We start from the raw sequence: 17,185 nt of genomic DNA on the forward strand, positions 1-17,185 counted from the left end.
TAATGTGACAACCTCAGAGAACAGGAAGGGACTTGCCCTTGGTCCCAGCAATGCAGGGCACAACCGTCTCCGGGCCCTTCTCCACTGTGTACGCTGACCTGCTACCTGCTTCTGTCTGGGGGAGTGTGGATGAGGGTGAGGACATGATTTCCCAGCAAACATCTCCAGCTCTGCGGTGCCACTTGGGGGGTTTGCCCAATTACCAACAAAGAACATGGAAGAAAATCTTCAATCTTTTAACTTTTAATAAGTCCATGTTTCCTAAGGCTGGCCCTTGTACTCCCTCAGCTTTTTCTGGCCTGCAGCCCTCACCCCACGTCTCTACATTATGTCAGAAGGGGCCATCAGGTGGGGTACTCATTAGTTATAGTTGGGGGGAAAGTTCACCGGTTACCATGGTGGGATCCCCTCTGTCTTCTGAGTGCCCAGGCCGGACCTAGGGGGAAGACACAGCCTCCCAGGCCAGAGTCCTCTGAAGAGCAGCCTGGCAGGAGTTCTAAATCCCTTCCATGTGTCCTTGTGTACTAGAATATTTTCTGTGCCATGTTATGAAAAGGACCGAGAAGCACTGAATTGAGGGGATGAAAGGACTTCAGCCACAGGCTTTTCTGCCAGAAAACCACTTTTACATGCTTTTGAAGCTGAGGGCAAGGGTCTGAAAGGCAGTGCTTCTCCCTCCAGAAGAGTATGTACCCATCCACCCACCTATCTATCCATCCACCTACCCACCCACTCACTCGCCAAGTATTTATTGCACATCACCAGGCACCATGCTGGATGCCAGAGATAAAGTGGTGAATGAGACACCCTCAGAGGGTGCATTTGGGAGACTAAGGCCCAGGGAGTAGCAAGTTCCCTATAGATACCCAGCGTTTAACAGTTGTACCCAGATCTGAAACGGATCCCTACTCTCCTAAAGCTGCCCAGTGGGCATAGGCAACATCTGGGAAAAGGACACTGGGTAGAAATGTGGCCTAAAAGGGTGGTGGGGAGGTAGATCTGACCTCCCCAAAGCCAAAGGTCAGTGGACGATGGAAATGGTCTGGTCAGCCACAGCAAAGACTGGGAAGAGGGGCCCCTGGAAGGACCCGTGGTGGGTGTGGAGCACCGTGCCCGAGGCCGGCTCGTAGAATAGCAGCTCCTGGGCCTGCAAGTCCAGCAGCACGCCCAGCTGGGCTGGGCAGCGCAGCAGCCCCAGGGGCTCGTGCTGCCCATCGTGTGAGAAACAGAACTCCTGGTCGTAGCGGGAGAAGACCCAGGAGAAGGCATTGTGGCCCAGACGAGAGTCACTGCCAGACCCCTTTCGGGGTAGCTGGCTTAAGGCCACACCCACTTTATAGGCGCAACTGTTCTGCACATTCACCGTCCAGGTGTGTAGCCCAGCCTGGAAGGAGGTGGTGGACAGGGCATTGGGCCAATGGTCAAAGCGCTCCGGGCCATCTACACAGGACTTGGACTTCTTGGCATTGAAGGTCAGGGTCCTTTGATCATCTGACAATTGCAGGAAGGGGCTGACAGTCCTCTCGTCGATACGTACATCCTCCGTGCCTGCCAGAAAGAATTCTCAGAGTTGCCAAGGCCCACCCTCAGCCCTATCCTGGTCCTGCCAGGTAGCAAAAGGCTTGCTTACCACTCACTGGTAGTATGACCTCAGACAAGCCATTTATTCTCTCTGAGCCTCAGTTTCCTCATCTGTAAAATGGGGATCAAAATAGGACTTACCACCGGGTAGATAAGAGTATAAGGATCAAATGAGATGGTACATGGGAAGTGCCTAGCAGTAATATGTGCTCAATAAATTGCAGCCACGACAACAGTACTTACTGTCTAAGACCGTCATCTATAAGCTCTGCTAGAAATAAGGCCCAGAGAGGAGAAGCAAGTTGCCCAAGGTCACACACCAAGTTGGTGGGGCAAAACTAAGACCCAGCATTTTGTTCCTATATCTAGCATCTAGCACTGATCACACTGCATTCCAGCTAGGCAAATCTACAGCCTACAGATCAGACTTGTCCTAGGGACATGGCCCCTGGAAGCTAAGAAGCATCAGATATGCAGTTTCCAACCACTAAATGGGACTGCCGGTAAATCAGGTACTATCTGATCCCAGATTCTAGAGAAGACAAGCTCTAGCTTGTACTAACATTTTAAAGATGGGGTTGGGGGTAGTGTTAAAATTGAGAAAAAAGTCAATCATTAACCTCATCTTTCTCTGAATTGTGCAACTACGACAACTGGGAATATAGAAGCTTCCTTCTGGCTTGGGGAAAGCCTGCTTTGAGAACCCCCACAACTAAGTAGGAATTCGTGGAGGCAGGAAACCTGTCACATTCACCTCTGTGCCCCAGGCATGCAGCACAAGGCCAGGCCCACAGTCAGCCAAAGTCAATGTTTGTTAAGTAAGTGAGGCGAATCCAGGCAGCTCAATTCTCACTCCAGATGCTCTCCAGTTGGCCATCAATTATGTCTTCTTACAGAGAAACTAGGTTTCCAAGAAGTAATACTGAGCTGTCCCAGTAGGGCAGGACACAAGAACGTGATTTACAGGACCGAGATTTATCCTAGACCCAACTACAGAGCAGGTTGGTCTGGAACCTGGAAGGACCTGGCCTAAGTGCCCCAGGCCTGTCTAGAACCTTGGCTCCCCTGACAAGCATGCATCCAGTATCACTGGTCGTTCAAGCTACCATCCCAGATGCACCGGTCCTCAGGGCTGACCCAATAGCAAACCCCAGAGGCACAGACAGACTCCCAGCTGCTCCAATTGGTGCTGGGCTCTAGCAGCTGCTAACCTGAGAGGGACCCAAAAACTGCTGTTGCCCAGAGTTGGGTCAGTAGTAGGCTCCGAGCACACTTCTCATTAAAGTTTAACTTTTTCGACTCTTGGGGATCCAGAATGCCCTCTGCTTCCTCGGACCTTGTACAGGGAAAACAAAAACAAAAAACAGACAAATTCAGGAAGGTTCTTAAAATGTATATGGATCAATACAGGATGACAGGAAGGAGACGGAAGTAAAATCCCCTTCCCCTGAGGGTGACACCAAGACTGGCAGTCAGGCCCCACACTGGAGCCCCCTAAAGAGGGCTGGAGCCAAAAGGGAAGGTGGGCATTTCCCCTGTACCCCCCGCCCCCAAAGCCTTCATACCAGCAAGGCAGACAATTTACAGGGAGATAAATACTTGGTGCCAGTATTAGAACTTGGTGTGGGTCTGCTGTGTGGGGGAAGCAATTCATCAGTGTCTCCAGTCAGTCAGCAACAGAGCTGGAACTAGAACCTCTGAGCAGCAGGCTTTCCACTCCACTATCCTGCCCAGAGAAAAATCTCACCTCCCTCCCCAACCTATCGCAGCAGGAATGTCCTTGGTTTGATCAGAAGCCAACTCCTCTGCTCTTCAAATGCATACACCCCTGCGGGATCACACAGGAAGGGACTATCAGTTATCTCCCCCACCATGAATTATCCACAGCACTTTGCTCCCATTAACTACCTCTCCTCTGCTCCCAGTGGGGACTGTGTTTGGTTGGAGAGGGAATTTGGAAACAAGGAGAACTGTCATTTATTAAGTAGCCAGACTCTGGGCTTGCTGTTTTCTATACAGAATCTCACATGGTCTTTGCTATAACCTGGGAGGTGGTTGTTACCCATTTGACAGGAGAGAACAGAGATTCAGAGAAGGCATCCAGCTAAAAAGAGGAGTTGGATTCAAGTCCTGCTTCCATGCAAAAAGAGAACAAACCCAGGCTGGAGTCCAGGCACCATTCAACATAATTCTTCCCTTGACCTGAAGTGAAATCTCAAAGGGATGTAGCACAAAGTGAGGATTTCCCACATAGCTTTGCTGACCTCTGAACTGGCATTTGAGAAAGAATTTCTCACCGCCTCTAATCCTACAGATGGCATTGAGATCAGGCAGCAGTTTCGAGAGCACACACTCTCTTCCCCAAACCTCATGGCTCTGCTCATTAATGAAGGAGGAGGGAGAGAGGGCGGGGCACGTTTCCTCACGGATGCCAGTTCTTTGCCAGACTGTCATTGCCTGTCCTGGCTTGGGAGGAACGAGGTGAACAGAGCCCTAGAAACGCGGAGAGCAGGTTCCAGTAACAAAGGCTCTTTGTGGTCAGGACAACAGAGGGTCTGTTGCCATCTTCCCAAAGCACTGAGTCTGGGTCTGGAGGAGCCCCAGCCATCAGGTGGGGAGGAAAGAGGAGCCGATGTCAGCAGTGCTAAACTGTCATCCTAGGGCAAATCTGCGGCCAATCGTAGACACTGGAATCTAGAGAAGCAGCTGATCCAGGTACTTCATGGGACAAAAGAGAAAGCTCATGACTCCAAAGGAGTGGGAGTGAATTGGGATTCGGACACGGCAGGGCCCAGCTGGGATCAGAATTGGTGCAGCAGGACCTGTTGCCATGACAGGCCCGAGCTGAGCCCAGCTGGGACGTGGAAACAAAATTGGAGCCAACAAAGGCATTTCTCAGACAAGTGAGTTCCCAGCTAGAAGGGGCTTGACAACTTCTGAACACGGTACTTTGAGAGTATACAGCCCCAGTCTACAAGCACAAAAACCTACAAACAAATCTTCACCTCTACTAATAAGTTTGTAAATAGTAGTATAGGTTTAGCAATTCTCAAACAACTTTGTGTGTACTGTAGGACTAAACAAATAAAAAACTATCGCTATTGTTGGGAGCCAGGGTTCTCACTATGAAAGAATAAAGATATAAATATAGAATGGGAGGAAGGCGAAGGAAAAACGTTGTGGTGTTCCACTGGAATTAGAAGTTGTGATACAAACCCACGAATAAAAAAAGGACAGACACACTTCCCAGCTCTGTCTGCTGTCCACTGAAAAGGCCTGGAGGCAATGAAACATCAGTAGCAACGGACATCTAACGCCCAGATCTTGGTTTTAAAATATTATTCCCCACTAAAAGGACCCAAGATGCCCTGGAGAAATAGCTGATTTCAGAGCTGAGGCAGGAAAAGAACAGGTTCAAGCTGGGACATCTGTGCCAGAAGGCAAGAAAGTGCTCAAAGGAGCATGGGGACCTGTCAAAAGGACACGGCTTGAAGGGATTCCTACTAGCCAAATCTAGGATAGTTTGAAGATCAAAATTAACAATAAGTAACAGTAGATTATAGTGTCCTGAATAAAATAATAATCCATGAGTTTATATTGATCCTAAATAAGTGAATGAGCAAACAAGCAAATATATAAATGAATAATTCAGGAAGTAATTTAGCACAATGGATGCTAAAACTACTGGACGAAAATTTGAAAGTAAACAGGCTTTTTACACAACAAGTATCTCCTCAGAGTGCTTATTAATTACAAAAGGTAAGACAACACTTTATAATGAAGAAACCTGGTAAGCATCGCTTTATCCAAGTGATCAAAATTAACATCCCTGATAATGGGACAAAGTGACATCACATGCCCCCGATTTGATAGACTGATTTGATGAACTCAAATTGAGGCATATTCTATAAAACAACTATCCTAGAGTCATTAAAAATGTGTTTTCTTTTTCAAAAAAGGCTAAGAAAACAATTCCAGATTAAGAGACTAGATGGATCAGGAAAAAAACAAATAAAAAAACACCAAACACTGTTAGGAACTTTTTGGCACAACTGGAAGCACTTCAATGTGGACTATATGCTAGATGATAGTATTATATCAACATTAAATTTCTGAACTTGGTAATTATACTGTGGTTATGTAAGAAAATGTTCTTACTGTGTTTTCCCGAAATAAGACCGGGTCTTATATTAATTTTTGCTCCAAAAGACACATTAGGGCATATTTTCAGGGGATGTCTTATTGATTCATGTACAACAATCTACATTTATTCAAATACAGTCATGTCATCTTCTTCTGGAACATCGTCATATCGTACTAAATGCATCTGTCTGGCTGACAATCTTAACTGGGGCTTATTTTCGGGGTAGGTCTTATTTTGGGGAAAACATGGTAGGAGATAAATGCTGAAGTATTTAGGGACCAAAGATCATGCTTTCTGCAACTTTCGAATTGTCAAAAAAAAAGTTTTTTATATATACTCTTGATAAATAGATAGGAAAAAAGAGTGATAAAGACAGCAAATATGGCAAATGTTAAAAATTAGTGAACTTCATTATACTATTTTTGCAACTTTTCTACAAGTTTGAAATACGTGTTTCAAAACAAAAATTTGAAGATCAAAATTTTTTCAAAAATCACATCAGCCCAAAAAAAAAAAAAATCACATCAGCCTGATATGGAAGACAGACTGTATTAGAGGAAGATGATAAAGATAAAGGAGAAAGAGAAGACTAACAGAAGTGTGGAAAGATTATAGGAGGGAAAAAACAGGAACAAGCCAAACACGCTTTATTTAAAAGGAGACAGAAAAATGAATGTGGGTGCATCCATGCTGTGGAATACTTCACAGATCTTCCAAAAAGTGAGGTAAGTCTACATGTACTGACATGGAAAGACTCCAAGATAGACTGAAAAATTATAGAACAGCAAGTATAAAACAACCCCACCTGTGTTTTAAAAAATATTTTTTTAGAAGGCAAAAAAAACACCCAACTCACATATTCTCCTATGACTATACATAGGCAAGTCCAAAAGACATACATCTAACTCTTAAAACTGATCACCTCTATGGAATAGGACTGAGAAGGGGTGATTCATTTTTAGTTTTAATAGTTTTATATTGGTGGCATTTTTTTTTCTTTCTCTCACACACATGTATTGCTATTGAAATGTAAATACAAAAATAGATAAGAAGAATGGGCTGTGCTCCCCAAGTACAGCTCTGAAATCTTGCACAGAAGATTAAGCATTTAATTTTACTGCCTGGCAAATTACATCCTCTTGGATACTTCCTCAGGCTCTTGGCTCTCAGCCTGTTGGGATCCAGGTAGGACCTGATGAAATTCTTTTATTATTGCATAATTAAAATGCAAATATTGAGTGGTAACATAGACTTGTTTCAAAGATTCTTTCAGCAGAGAAAGGGGCAGTGAGGTAGAGAACACAGTACTGAGACGGTATCAGGTGTGGGTCCCAGTCCCAGCATTGAAGTTTAGGCAAGCCCTTCTCCTTTTTGAGCCCAGTATTCTCATCCATAGATGGGGTGGTAAAACCCTCCGACAGTTTTTTAATAGGATAATGTTTAAGAAAAACTGTGGTACACCACTGATTAATAAGTGATTATTTCACTGCCCGTACACACGGGTTTAGAGCAGGTCTCCAAGCTAGATGCAAGAAGACCTCTATCCATCGAGCCTGGCTCCAGAGAAGCCACTCAGCTGCCACCCTGGGCTTTCCCCCAGGAGCAGCGGGGCCTGAATGCAATGGACTAGGAGAGGCCTAAGGGTCATGGTTTCTGTGACTGCCCAAGCAAATTACGGGGCCATACTCACCTTTCAAAAATCTCCTGCTCCTTCTGCTGTGAGAAAAGAAAACAGAGTCAGGCTTAGTACCAGAAACCCAGCAGGCAGTCAAGACTGAAATATATTCAGCTGGCATGGAGGTCTCCACATGATGGCCAGAGACCGTAGAATTAAAAATTCTACTCCTTCTTTAAGACGCAGCACAAAGCTGTATGAGAAGGTTCTTCTTCACATACCTCCCCCATCCTGCACTCAGAATGAAATCACTCTGTCCCCTGTGCCCTGCTGTGTCCGGAGTTTCCCTCAACTACACTTCGGGACAATCGCATATTTACCCAACATTTCACCCCCCATCGAGACAGTCAGAAACTAGATGGCTGGGACTCTTTCTGAATCTTCTATTGTGACGCTCCCAGTGTTTGGGACATAATGTGCTCTACATGGAAGCTGTGATTAAATGCACAATCTAGGGCAGTCGTGGAAACTGTCCTACTTGACCTGCAGTGGGACAGCTCAGTTGTTCTACATTCTCATTTCTCTGCTTGACATATTTATTCAGATGTCACACTGTCCCTTAAAACGGCAGGCATCTGCATATCTATATAAAATACTTTGAAAGGATGTATACCCAAATATTAATCATGGCAATTTCCAGGTGGAAAGATTAAAGATGAGCTCTGTATCTTCATATTGGACCATTGTCAGCTCTCCCAAGTGCAGAGCTCTCTCTGTGTGCTTCAGAACTCTCTCCACCTCCCCATTTCCTTTATCACAACTGTAACTCTTATCCTTCAGGCATCAGCTTCTAAGTCACTTCATCCAGGAAGCCTTCCCTGACCACCACCACTCCCAAGTTTGGCTTGTGGGGTCCCCAGCTCCCAGGAATGTCATCTACCACAGCACATATCCCTCCATAACCTAATTATCAGTTTATTTATTTTTCTCCTCCGTAAGGCTGTGAGTCGCTGACACCTGTATCCTGTAACTCCACCGCATAACACAATGCTCAGCATACAGTAGGCACTTAGTAAATATTTGCTCACTATTTTAAGAATAGTTATCAAGTGCAAAAAAAAAATCCATATACGAACTGTGATAAAAAAATACAGTGAATGCTGCTGCTGAGTCCCATCCAATGGAAATGCAGCAATCTTCAATATGGGAAGTGGCATGTCAAACCTTAGCAACAGTGTGTGACAAGTGTCACCTGTTCGGTGCAATCAGTCAGATATGAATTACAGTTGAGAGAAGGTGTGTTTTAAACTGTGCCATAAATCATGGATCACGAACAATGCATTAACATGAAATGGGCAAATGGTTTCATCTTCCATCGTGACAACGCTCCGTGTCACACATGGCTTCTGGTACAGCAATTTCTGTCAAATAAAAACATGACAGTGTGTCCTCATCCACCTTATTCACCGGATCTGGCACCGTGTGACTTCTGGCTCCTCCCCAAAGTCAAAATGACCATGAAAGATAAACGTTTTGAATAGATTCAGAACATCGAGGCAGCCACGAAAACACAACTAAAGATACTCATGAAAAAGGACTTCCAGAACTGCTTCAGAAAGTGGCAAGAACAATGGGATATGTGTGCTCAATGTGAGGGGGGATATTTTGAGGGGGATTAATGGCAATGTGCCTTTTACTGTAATAATTTTTTTTTAATTTAAACATGCACCATAGTTTTTGATCACACCTCATAATTTTATTCCCCTGCCTCATCCCTGCTCCAAATGATCATTATCCACTCACCTCCTACCAATACATATTCTCAATGTTTTCAGAATGTTTGGAGAGACTAACCAAGTCATGCCCTCACCCGTGCCTAACTTACAATCAGCTGGAGGTCATCCGTACTGGTGAGCATGTGCACCAGGCTGGTGCGGATGGTGTCCAGCTTCTGTAGCGCCTCAGCCCAGTGTACTTGCTGCGTGAGGATACTCTGGTGGGCCCGCTCCTCTTCGCCATGCACCCGTTCCAGCAACCGCTGCTCCTCAGTCTCACACAGACTCCTCACCAGACTCAGCCGCTGGATAACCAGTTCCCGCGCTGCACTGGCCGTGCTCTAAAAAGGGATAAAACAAGGGGTTGGGTCCTGACAAAGTCCCACTGAAGACGAGGAGACTTTGGGTTCAGCCAGAAGAAATGCAGAGATTGATCAGCAATGACTGTCATGGGCATTGTAATGGGCGACAGTGCTTAAGCCATCCCAGTCCTATGCATTCACAAATACGGTGTAGGGTGAAGAAATTTGAGATCCAGACATCCAGGCCATTTCTCATGGAACCAGGATCACAGAATGGAAGAGCAGGGCAGGACCTAGAGATCAGCTAGAATCACCAGCTTATTTTAGAGATGGGAATAGCAAGGCCAAGGGACCAGGGTCAGAGATCAGAGAATCGCAGAGGCGGAGAGCCTACAAAGTCATTCCCATCAACAGGATCTGTACCAACAGTGGTCCAATCAATATTTTTGACCATGTCTGAGGACAAAAACCTCATTATTTCCTAATCTGTCCAATCCAAGTGCTTCCATGGTAGAATTATTTTCTACCACACAGGAGGCCTGAAATCAATTCTCAGCCAATGAAGTTAATGTGTGTCCCCTAGCAACTAGCACACAATAGGCACCCAACTATTTACTGAATGACTGATAGGAAAATCTTTTCTGACTTAGTTAAAAATCCATTGGTAGCACTCCCATGCCAAATCAGTGACAGAGCTGGGACTAGAACCCAGTTCTCTTGCCTTTCACTACACCGTTCCCTTACACCAATGCCAGCTGGTAACCAAACCTCCCAAAGGCATCTGTTGCATGAAGCTCCTGCACTCTTGCCAGACAAGTAAGAACAGTCTCTATGCCAGAAAGTCAGGGATAATCAGCAGCTTCCCTGCGCCTTGCCCCTGAAGACTTGCTTTGTACAGTGCAGGAGACAACCATCCCTATTTAAAAGAAGAAACTGAGACCCACAATTTGTCCAATGGAGAAAAGACAGTGGCCAAGTGGATGGCCAAGTGAACCCAGGAGTTCAGACTCCAACTTCAGTGCTGTGTTGAGGCAACATAACATAGTAGTTAGGAAATTATGCTTTAGAGACAGTGCCAAGGTTTAAATCTTCGCCGTTCCATTTACTATCTGTGGAACTTGAAGCACGTTACTTATTCTCCCTGTGCCTCAGTTTTCTAATCTGTCAGCTGAAGATAATAATAGCGTCTACCTCGTAAGGCTACTATAAGGATTAAATGAGTGAATACATATAAAGTAAATAGAACAAAGCCAGCACATGTGTGTTCAATAACATCAGCTATGGCTCTTCTCTCTGTCCCACCTTAGAGCCTTACCCACAGCAGGGGGTCTCTGCAGTCATGTTTGTACTGTGTGATCAGGATCAACAACACACCCTGACCCAAGAGGCATCAGATATTCCCAACTAGAGGACAACAGTCAATTTCAATACACTTCGTGAGTCATTCTCAGAAATGAATAACAAAGAAAACAAGAAAATTTCCCTGTCCAAAGAGATGAAAAAATAAACTGAAAATCCTCCTAGATCTCCAAAGAGGTCATACAAATGGCAAATAGACATATGAAAAAATGCTCAACATCCCTAATCATCAGAAAATGCAAATAAAAACCACAATGAGATATCACCTCACCCCAGTTAGAATGGCTATTATCAACAAGACAAATACTAACAAGCGTTGGAGAGGCTGTGGAGAAAAAGGAACCCTCATACACTGTTGGTGGGAATGCAGACTGGTGCAGCCATTATGGAAGGCAGTGTGGAGGTTCCTCAAAAAATTACGAATAGAATTACCATATGACCCAGCAATCCCTCTCCTGGGTATCTACCCAAAAAATCTGAAAACATTTATCCATAAAGACACGTGTGCTCCAATGTTCACTGCAGCTTTATTTACAGTGGCCAAGACATGGAAACAACCAAAATGTCCTTCGATGGATGAATGGATAAAGAAGTTGTGGTAGCGGCCGACCGACGACTGGTGACCGACTGCCTCAGCCTGGGGGGAACCAAGGCTCGTAATACCAGCATGGGCCAGGGAGCTGTGTCCTACACAACTAGACTGAGAAACAATGGCTTGAACCAAAGTGGGGGGTGAGGGGGGAAGGCGGAAGAAGGGGTGGGGGGAATTAAAAAAAAAAAGAAGTTGTGGTATACATACACAATGGAATATTATTTGGTGGTAAGAAAAGATGAAATAGTACGATTTGTGACAACGTGGATTGATCTTGAGATTATAATGCTAAGCGAAATCAGTCAGACAGAAAAAGTAGAGAACCATATGATTTCACTGATATACGGTATATAAAACTAAAAATAACAAAAGAACAAGACAAACAAATGAAGAAACAAAACTCATAGACATAGACAATAGTTTAGGGGTTACCAAAGGGTAAGGGGGGAGGGGGGCTGTAGAGGAAGGTAAACAGAGTCTAATATGTGGTGATGGAAAGAGAACTGACTCTTGGTGGTGAACACACAATGTGAGATATAATGTATTACAAAATTGTACACATGAAATCTATGTAACTTTACTAACAACTGTCACCCCAACAAACTTTAATTAAAAAAAAAAGACAAAAGAAAAAAAAAAATCCTCCTAGAACAAAACACAGATATGCTGAGAAAAAAAGCATCCTTTTGAAAGTGAAGCTTCTCTCGCAGCTAAGTAAAGGAAATCCCCTGGAGTCCAAAAGTAGAAAGAAGCTGGAAACCCATGTAATCAGGAGCTGAGGACTCAATTGCTGTAGGTAGAGCTTGTGATTTACTTTAGAATTGTATACTCATCTAAACCAAACCGGCATATAAAAATAGAGAGCACAATAGATATCTCTAATCAAAACTGGAATATTTCCTATGAATGGGAAGGATTTATTAAAAGACTTACTTTAACTAAAATATTAAGACCAGAGGGGTTGTAGGGTTAATGCATTCTTATGGTACTTGTATTATTCAGGTTATTTTAAACATTGTTAAGTATTTGTGTTAAAATTTTAAGGGTGCCAAAATCAGCTACCCATGTACCTACACCTGTGCTCAGACACTTTGCTTTCCCTATTTCTGTGAATGAACTGTCCATGCTTGTACCTACGGCCAACACTTCCACTTGTTTGCTAGATCCCACCCCCTCTGCTGTACCTGATTCTCCCCTTTCTCTTGCATCATTAATTTTCCCCTTTCTACTGGACAATTACCATCAGCATACACACATTTCTTAGCTCCCTTCTACAGCAAAGCTCCTCAAGAGTTGCCTGTGTTAACTAACGCAAATTGCTCCTCTGTTCTCCCTGAAACCCACTCCAATCCACCACTCTACAAATCTCCTCTTGTCGGGATCTCCAGTGCCGGGCATGTCCCTAAGTCCAATGGTCCGTCCTCATGTACTATGGGGGCAGGGGGGAGGCAAGGTGCAGAAGGAAATTCATAGCCACAGCCCCTTGAAGGGCATACTTGAGAGACGTAGCGGGGGCAATGGGTCGGCTGAATAGAGGACAAGCAGTGGGGTGCAGCAGAAGGGGCGCTGGGCTGCAAGTCACAAGATCCCAGTCACAGAACTGGCTGTGGCAGGAGGCTTGAGACCTTGAGCAAGTCAATTAACCACTACGGGACCCATTTTCCCATCTATAAACGGGCACGTACTGCGATCTACTGCATAAATAAGACTCATAAAGAACACTCAATGTAAAAGTCCGTAGGTTATTTTACAATTCTGGGGCTGAGCACACAAAAGAATTAGATGGTGGAAGAACGCTACCCTTCCTGATCCATTACCCGCCAAAAGGTCATTTTTTTAGCAGAGTCTTTGCACCCAGTGTGATACTCTGACCAGATAGTAAAACCAAGGCTCGGAGAGATAAGAAACCATCCTTCCTGGGCATCCAGCTTTGCTAATAGCACAATGAGTCTGCAAGGTTCGGATGGGAACCTAGACTGGTTCAAGCCCCTAAGACTGGGGTCTTATCCTAGGAGGGAGTCCAGGGTAGAGGGGAAAGGGGAAGAATTACTTACCACTGCTCTCTGCTTCTTCCCAGGTAGGACCTCGGCCACATACTTGCTGATGCTGGCACTCTGTAACTGCAGTCTCTCACATTGGTCCACAATCTTGTTCTGCAAAACAAACACCACCATGACGACTTGATCCATTCCACTGATTTTTTTTTTTCCTTTTACTTTCCCTCAATCACCTATTGTCATGGTCATATATCCCCAACCTTATCATTACTGAAAACTATACCACCTCCAGAATCTTCATTTCAAAGATCCCACACGCTGCCTACCACTTCCCGGCCTTCTAGATCACTAACTCTAGAATTTCCATTCCAACAATTCTTCACCTCAGTTGGAGCCACCAATTCATTAGTCTTACCACATTTTACCACCAATCATCCGCTTTTATGGTCTTGCTTCCCTCTTGATCCTGAAATCCTGTGGCCTATCATGAGCATCACTTTCCTGCATATACGCTCAACCCTCCTTCACACAGAGCTCCTCGACTCTCCACACCTGCACCTGAGCAGAACATGGCTTCTCAAACAGCTATTCCTCAAGCATCCCTCCATTCACTAAACAATACCATCAGTCAGCAGCCTCGTTACCGAGGGAAAAAAACTAGTTACTCTCCAGCCCCACATCTAATCCATCAGTGAGTCCTATCAACCCCATTTCCAAAGTTTCTCTGTCTCCTCTGGCCACTTCTGGTCACTTCCACTCCTGCTATTCTGCCCAGATCACCAGCTTCTCTCACAGGAACCACTGTTAGAGCCTCCTAACTGGGTTTCCATTCTTGAACCCCACAGTTAGTCACTGTCAACTTTTGTGAGGAAATCAGATGAGGTCACTGTGCCTGCTCAAAACTTGACTTTCCAATACACCCACAGTGAGATGAGATCAAGCTTCTTACCTTAGCCAACAAGGCCCTACCTGATGTGACTCTGCATATCTCCCCTCCTACCACTCTCCACACTGGCCGTCATTTTATTCCATAAGCACACCAAATTTGTCCTGACCTCAGTGCCTTTGCACCTGTTGTTTCTTCTGTCTCCAGCAGTCTTCTCCCGTACATCTCCATGTCTCACTCCCCGCCTCCATTCACGTGTCACTTCTTCAGAAGCCTTCACTAACCATCCCCATACTCCATTCCCTTACTTTGCTCATGTTTCTCCCTTACACTATCACTCTGACTGTATGTTGTGTGTTTGTTCACCTTTTTTTGTATCTTCCCCCACAGCACTGGAGCATAGGCACCATGACTTTGACTTATTATTCTCTATGTTCCACTACCAAGAACAGAGTTCCCACACATAGAAGGCTCTGAATAAATGTTTGCTGAATGAATTAAACCCGCTTCCTTGAGCACAAGAAGTTCAGCAGTTTACAGCTGCCAAAGCTGTGAACATCACCCACGGCAGCAGGGGAGAATTTTAGAAATGAAAAAGCTGAGTCCCACAGAGAAGTGACTTGCCCAAGGAGATATGGCCAGGCCCCTGCTTTTCCACTCCATTTCTCCATATAACTGGACCCTTCCAAGCAGCAGCCAGCCCCTCCACTATTACCACTATGAGCACTGCCCCAGTTCCATCTGCCAGAAGGCAACTCAGCTACCTCTTCTAGAAAGCCCTTATAAATTCTCCCCCCACCCCCCACCCCCATTAGGAATTAGCCTTAAGCTTCACCAGTCCAAATACAAAATTATTGAATTGAATTGATTGGGAGGAAGCTATATGATCACCACACACCACCGGACTGAGGGAACTAAGACTGAGGGAGCTTCTGAAAAGCTACAGGGGCAGCAATCCAGAAGGTAAGTGAGAAGTTGTTTGAAGTGGTGCTGTTTTTGCCCAGTTCAGGAACAATCTTGCCCTGGGGCGAAATTTCTTTGCTGGCTGGAGGGATAGAGAAAGGAGTGTACAAAAGCCACAATCCAATCAAAGTTGGAGGGAGGAAGGGCAAGACACACCTCCCTCCAGGCAAAGAAGATGAATATGCCTAGGGCCTCAGGAGGGTTCAGGGAAGGCTCCTCAGAAAGACTGCATTCCAGAACAAGCACCAGGACTGCCACTCTGTCCCAGCCGTCAACCCTTCCACCACTCAGATTCTGCCCTGGTGGCAGCTTTTTAAAAAAAGGTTTTCATGAAATTCTCACTCCCATTAGCATCATTTCCTCCCTCCAACCACTGAAGCAAGTAGGTGGTTTCCTCTGGCCTAGTCAATGACTGTCCTGGTCCAGCCCCTGAACAGTAGGAACCTTGGAGGAGTTACTGCCCTGTTCTGGGCCTGTTTCCTCATCTATAAAATGTGGGTAAGACACCATTTCAAAGGCTTGGTCTGGATGGAATGAGATGAAGGATATTTAAGTGCTTTGGAACTTGCATTATGCAAGTTTATTAAACCACGCTATCCAAGTTTATTTTCATCATTCCTGTTGTGGGCAGTGGTGACAGGTAGGATCAAGCAGGAGCTTAAAGGTGTCGCTGAATAACTGAATCCCTCCTGGCCCCAGCACCCTGTTAGATGGGTTTATTACAGTCCAGTCTGAGTCGGCAAGTCCCCAGTGAGAGCCCTCCCCTCACAGCTGGGCAGAACTCCAGGGAGAGTTTAGGAGAATCAAGTCTTTTAATCAAATTGCAAGGGAATCCCCAGGGGCCACAGGTAGGGTGGAAGGAGGGAGGAAGCCCCAGGGTGACTTTGACTCTTCAATCTCAGCAGCTCAGGGAAGGGATGGTGACAGGAAAGTGACGAGCCTGGAGCCAAGTGTAGGATGGAGGTGGAGAGAAACCCTAGGTGAAGGGTTCCAGCAGGAACCTCCTCATATCCTCCCCGCCCTCTCTGTTTACTCAGGCGAAACCAGCTTGAAGTACAGTCAAGGCCAATCTTGAAAGGGAAAAGAAATCACTTCACCAGGAAGCCTGAAGGGTGGATGAGAAGGTTCTGAGTCAAGGGATTGAGTGTGGAAGGGCTGGGTTTTATCAGAAGTCATCTTCCACCCTGGTGGGAGTTTGGGGCAACCGGTGCAGCACAGCCCTTTATTATCCACGGCTATGCCCAGCTCCCAGCCCCTTCAACAGGGCAACGGAGAATCTGGGCGGCTGGATCTCCCACTGTGTGATCCCATTATCTTATTTATATCGCACAACTTTATTAAATGCGCGCTATTATTGCCCCCAAACTACAGATGAGGCCACTAAGTCTCAGAGAGTTACGAGATTCACAAGGACAGAAGGAGGTGGGACTCGAATTCAGGTCTGCCTGACGCCGGTGGCCACACCCTTAACCGCCTGGTCCCACAGCCAGTACACCACTGCGGAGCCCGGGCTCCAGGACCTGCCGCCGAGGCAGCCGGCCCCAGGCTCCCGGGTCCCCGCCGGGTCTCGCCCAGCGCGCCTCCCTCCGGCGCGCCTCGCTCCAGAGCCCCCCGCCTTCCGGCACCAACGTCCGCTCACCCGCAGCTCTTCCGCGCGCTCCTCCGCCCGGCGGATGCGGTGTCCCTGGCAGCGGCCGCCCAGCCCAGCGCAGGCGGCGCACACCGGCCGTCGCTCGGAGCAGCAAAACCAGTTCAGAGCTTGGCCGTGCTCGGGGCACAGCGGCCCCGGCTCGGAGCCTGGCCCGGGTCGCGGTCTCGGTCCCGGTCCCGGCCCGGGTCCCGGCCCCGGCCCCGGTCCCGGCCCCGGCCCCAGTCCTGGCCCCGCGCTCTCTTCGGACATGGCCGAGCGCCGACCCGGCGCCGCGCGCTCCACCTGTCGCAGGTGGCGGCTGGGCAGGGCCTCCCTGACCC

General features: G+C 46.4%; 1 protein-coding gene across 2 annotated transcripts; it reads right to left on the bottom strand.

The window, feature by feature from the left end:
- Positions 1 to 227: 227 nt before the first annotated feature.
- BSPRY (B-box and SPRY domain containing) lies at positions 228 to 17,185 on the bottom strand. Of its 2 annotated transcripts, none has more exons than XM_019754603.3 (6): positions 16,854 to 17,185; positions 13,423 to 13,521; positions 9,226 to 9,456; positions 7,416 to 7,438; positions 2,793 to 2,917; positions 228 to 1,548 (listed from the first exon to the last, which is right to left on the bottom strand). In XM_019754603.3, exons 1-6 carry the CDS (start codon positions 17,112 to 17,114, stop codon positions 1,022 to 1,024), a joined length of 1,266 nt encoding a protein of 421 aa, XP_019610162.2. In that variant the 5' UTR covers positions 17,115 to 17,185; the 3' UTR covers positions 228 to 1,021. The 2 variants fall into 2 exon arrangements, with proteins under 2 accessions (XP_019610162.2, XP_019610161.2); XM_019754602.3 differs by having other exon boundaries at positions 7,416 to 7,441; positions 16,854 to 17,182.

This window comes from Rhinolophus sinicus, chromosome 16 (assembly GCF_057876585.1).
Source record: "Rhinolophus sinicus isolate RSI-liver-muscle chromosome 16, RSI-T2T, whole genome shotgun sequence".
Classification (NCBI taxonomy): Eukaryota; Metazoa; Chordata; class Mammalia; order Chiroptera; family Rhinolophidae; genus Rhinolophus; species Rhinolophus sinicus.

What these genes read in the sequence shown, in the direction of transcription:
- BSPRY (XM_019754602.3), bottom strand. Translation starts at nt 17,114, where the DNA reads ATGTCCGAAGAGAGCGCGGGGCCAGGACTGGGGCCGGGGCCGGGACCG. An exon ending in CGGATGACCTCCAGCTGATT is followed by an intron (nt 7,442 to 9,225) that starts GTAAGTTAGGCA and finishes CTTTTCTCACAG; the next exon opens with CAGAAGGAGCAGGAGATTTT. An exon ending in AGTTTTTGGGTCCCTCTCAG is followed by an intron (nt 1,549 to 2,792) that starts GTTAGCAGCTGC and finishes TCTTTCTGGCAG; the next exon opens with GCACGGAGGATGTACGTATC.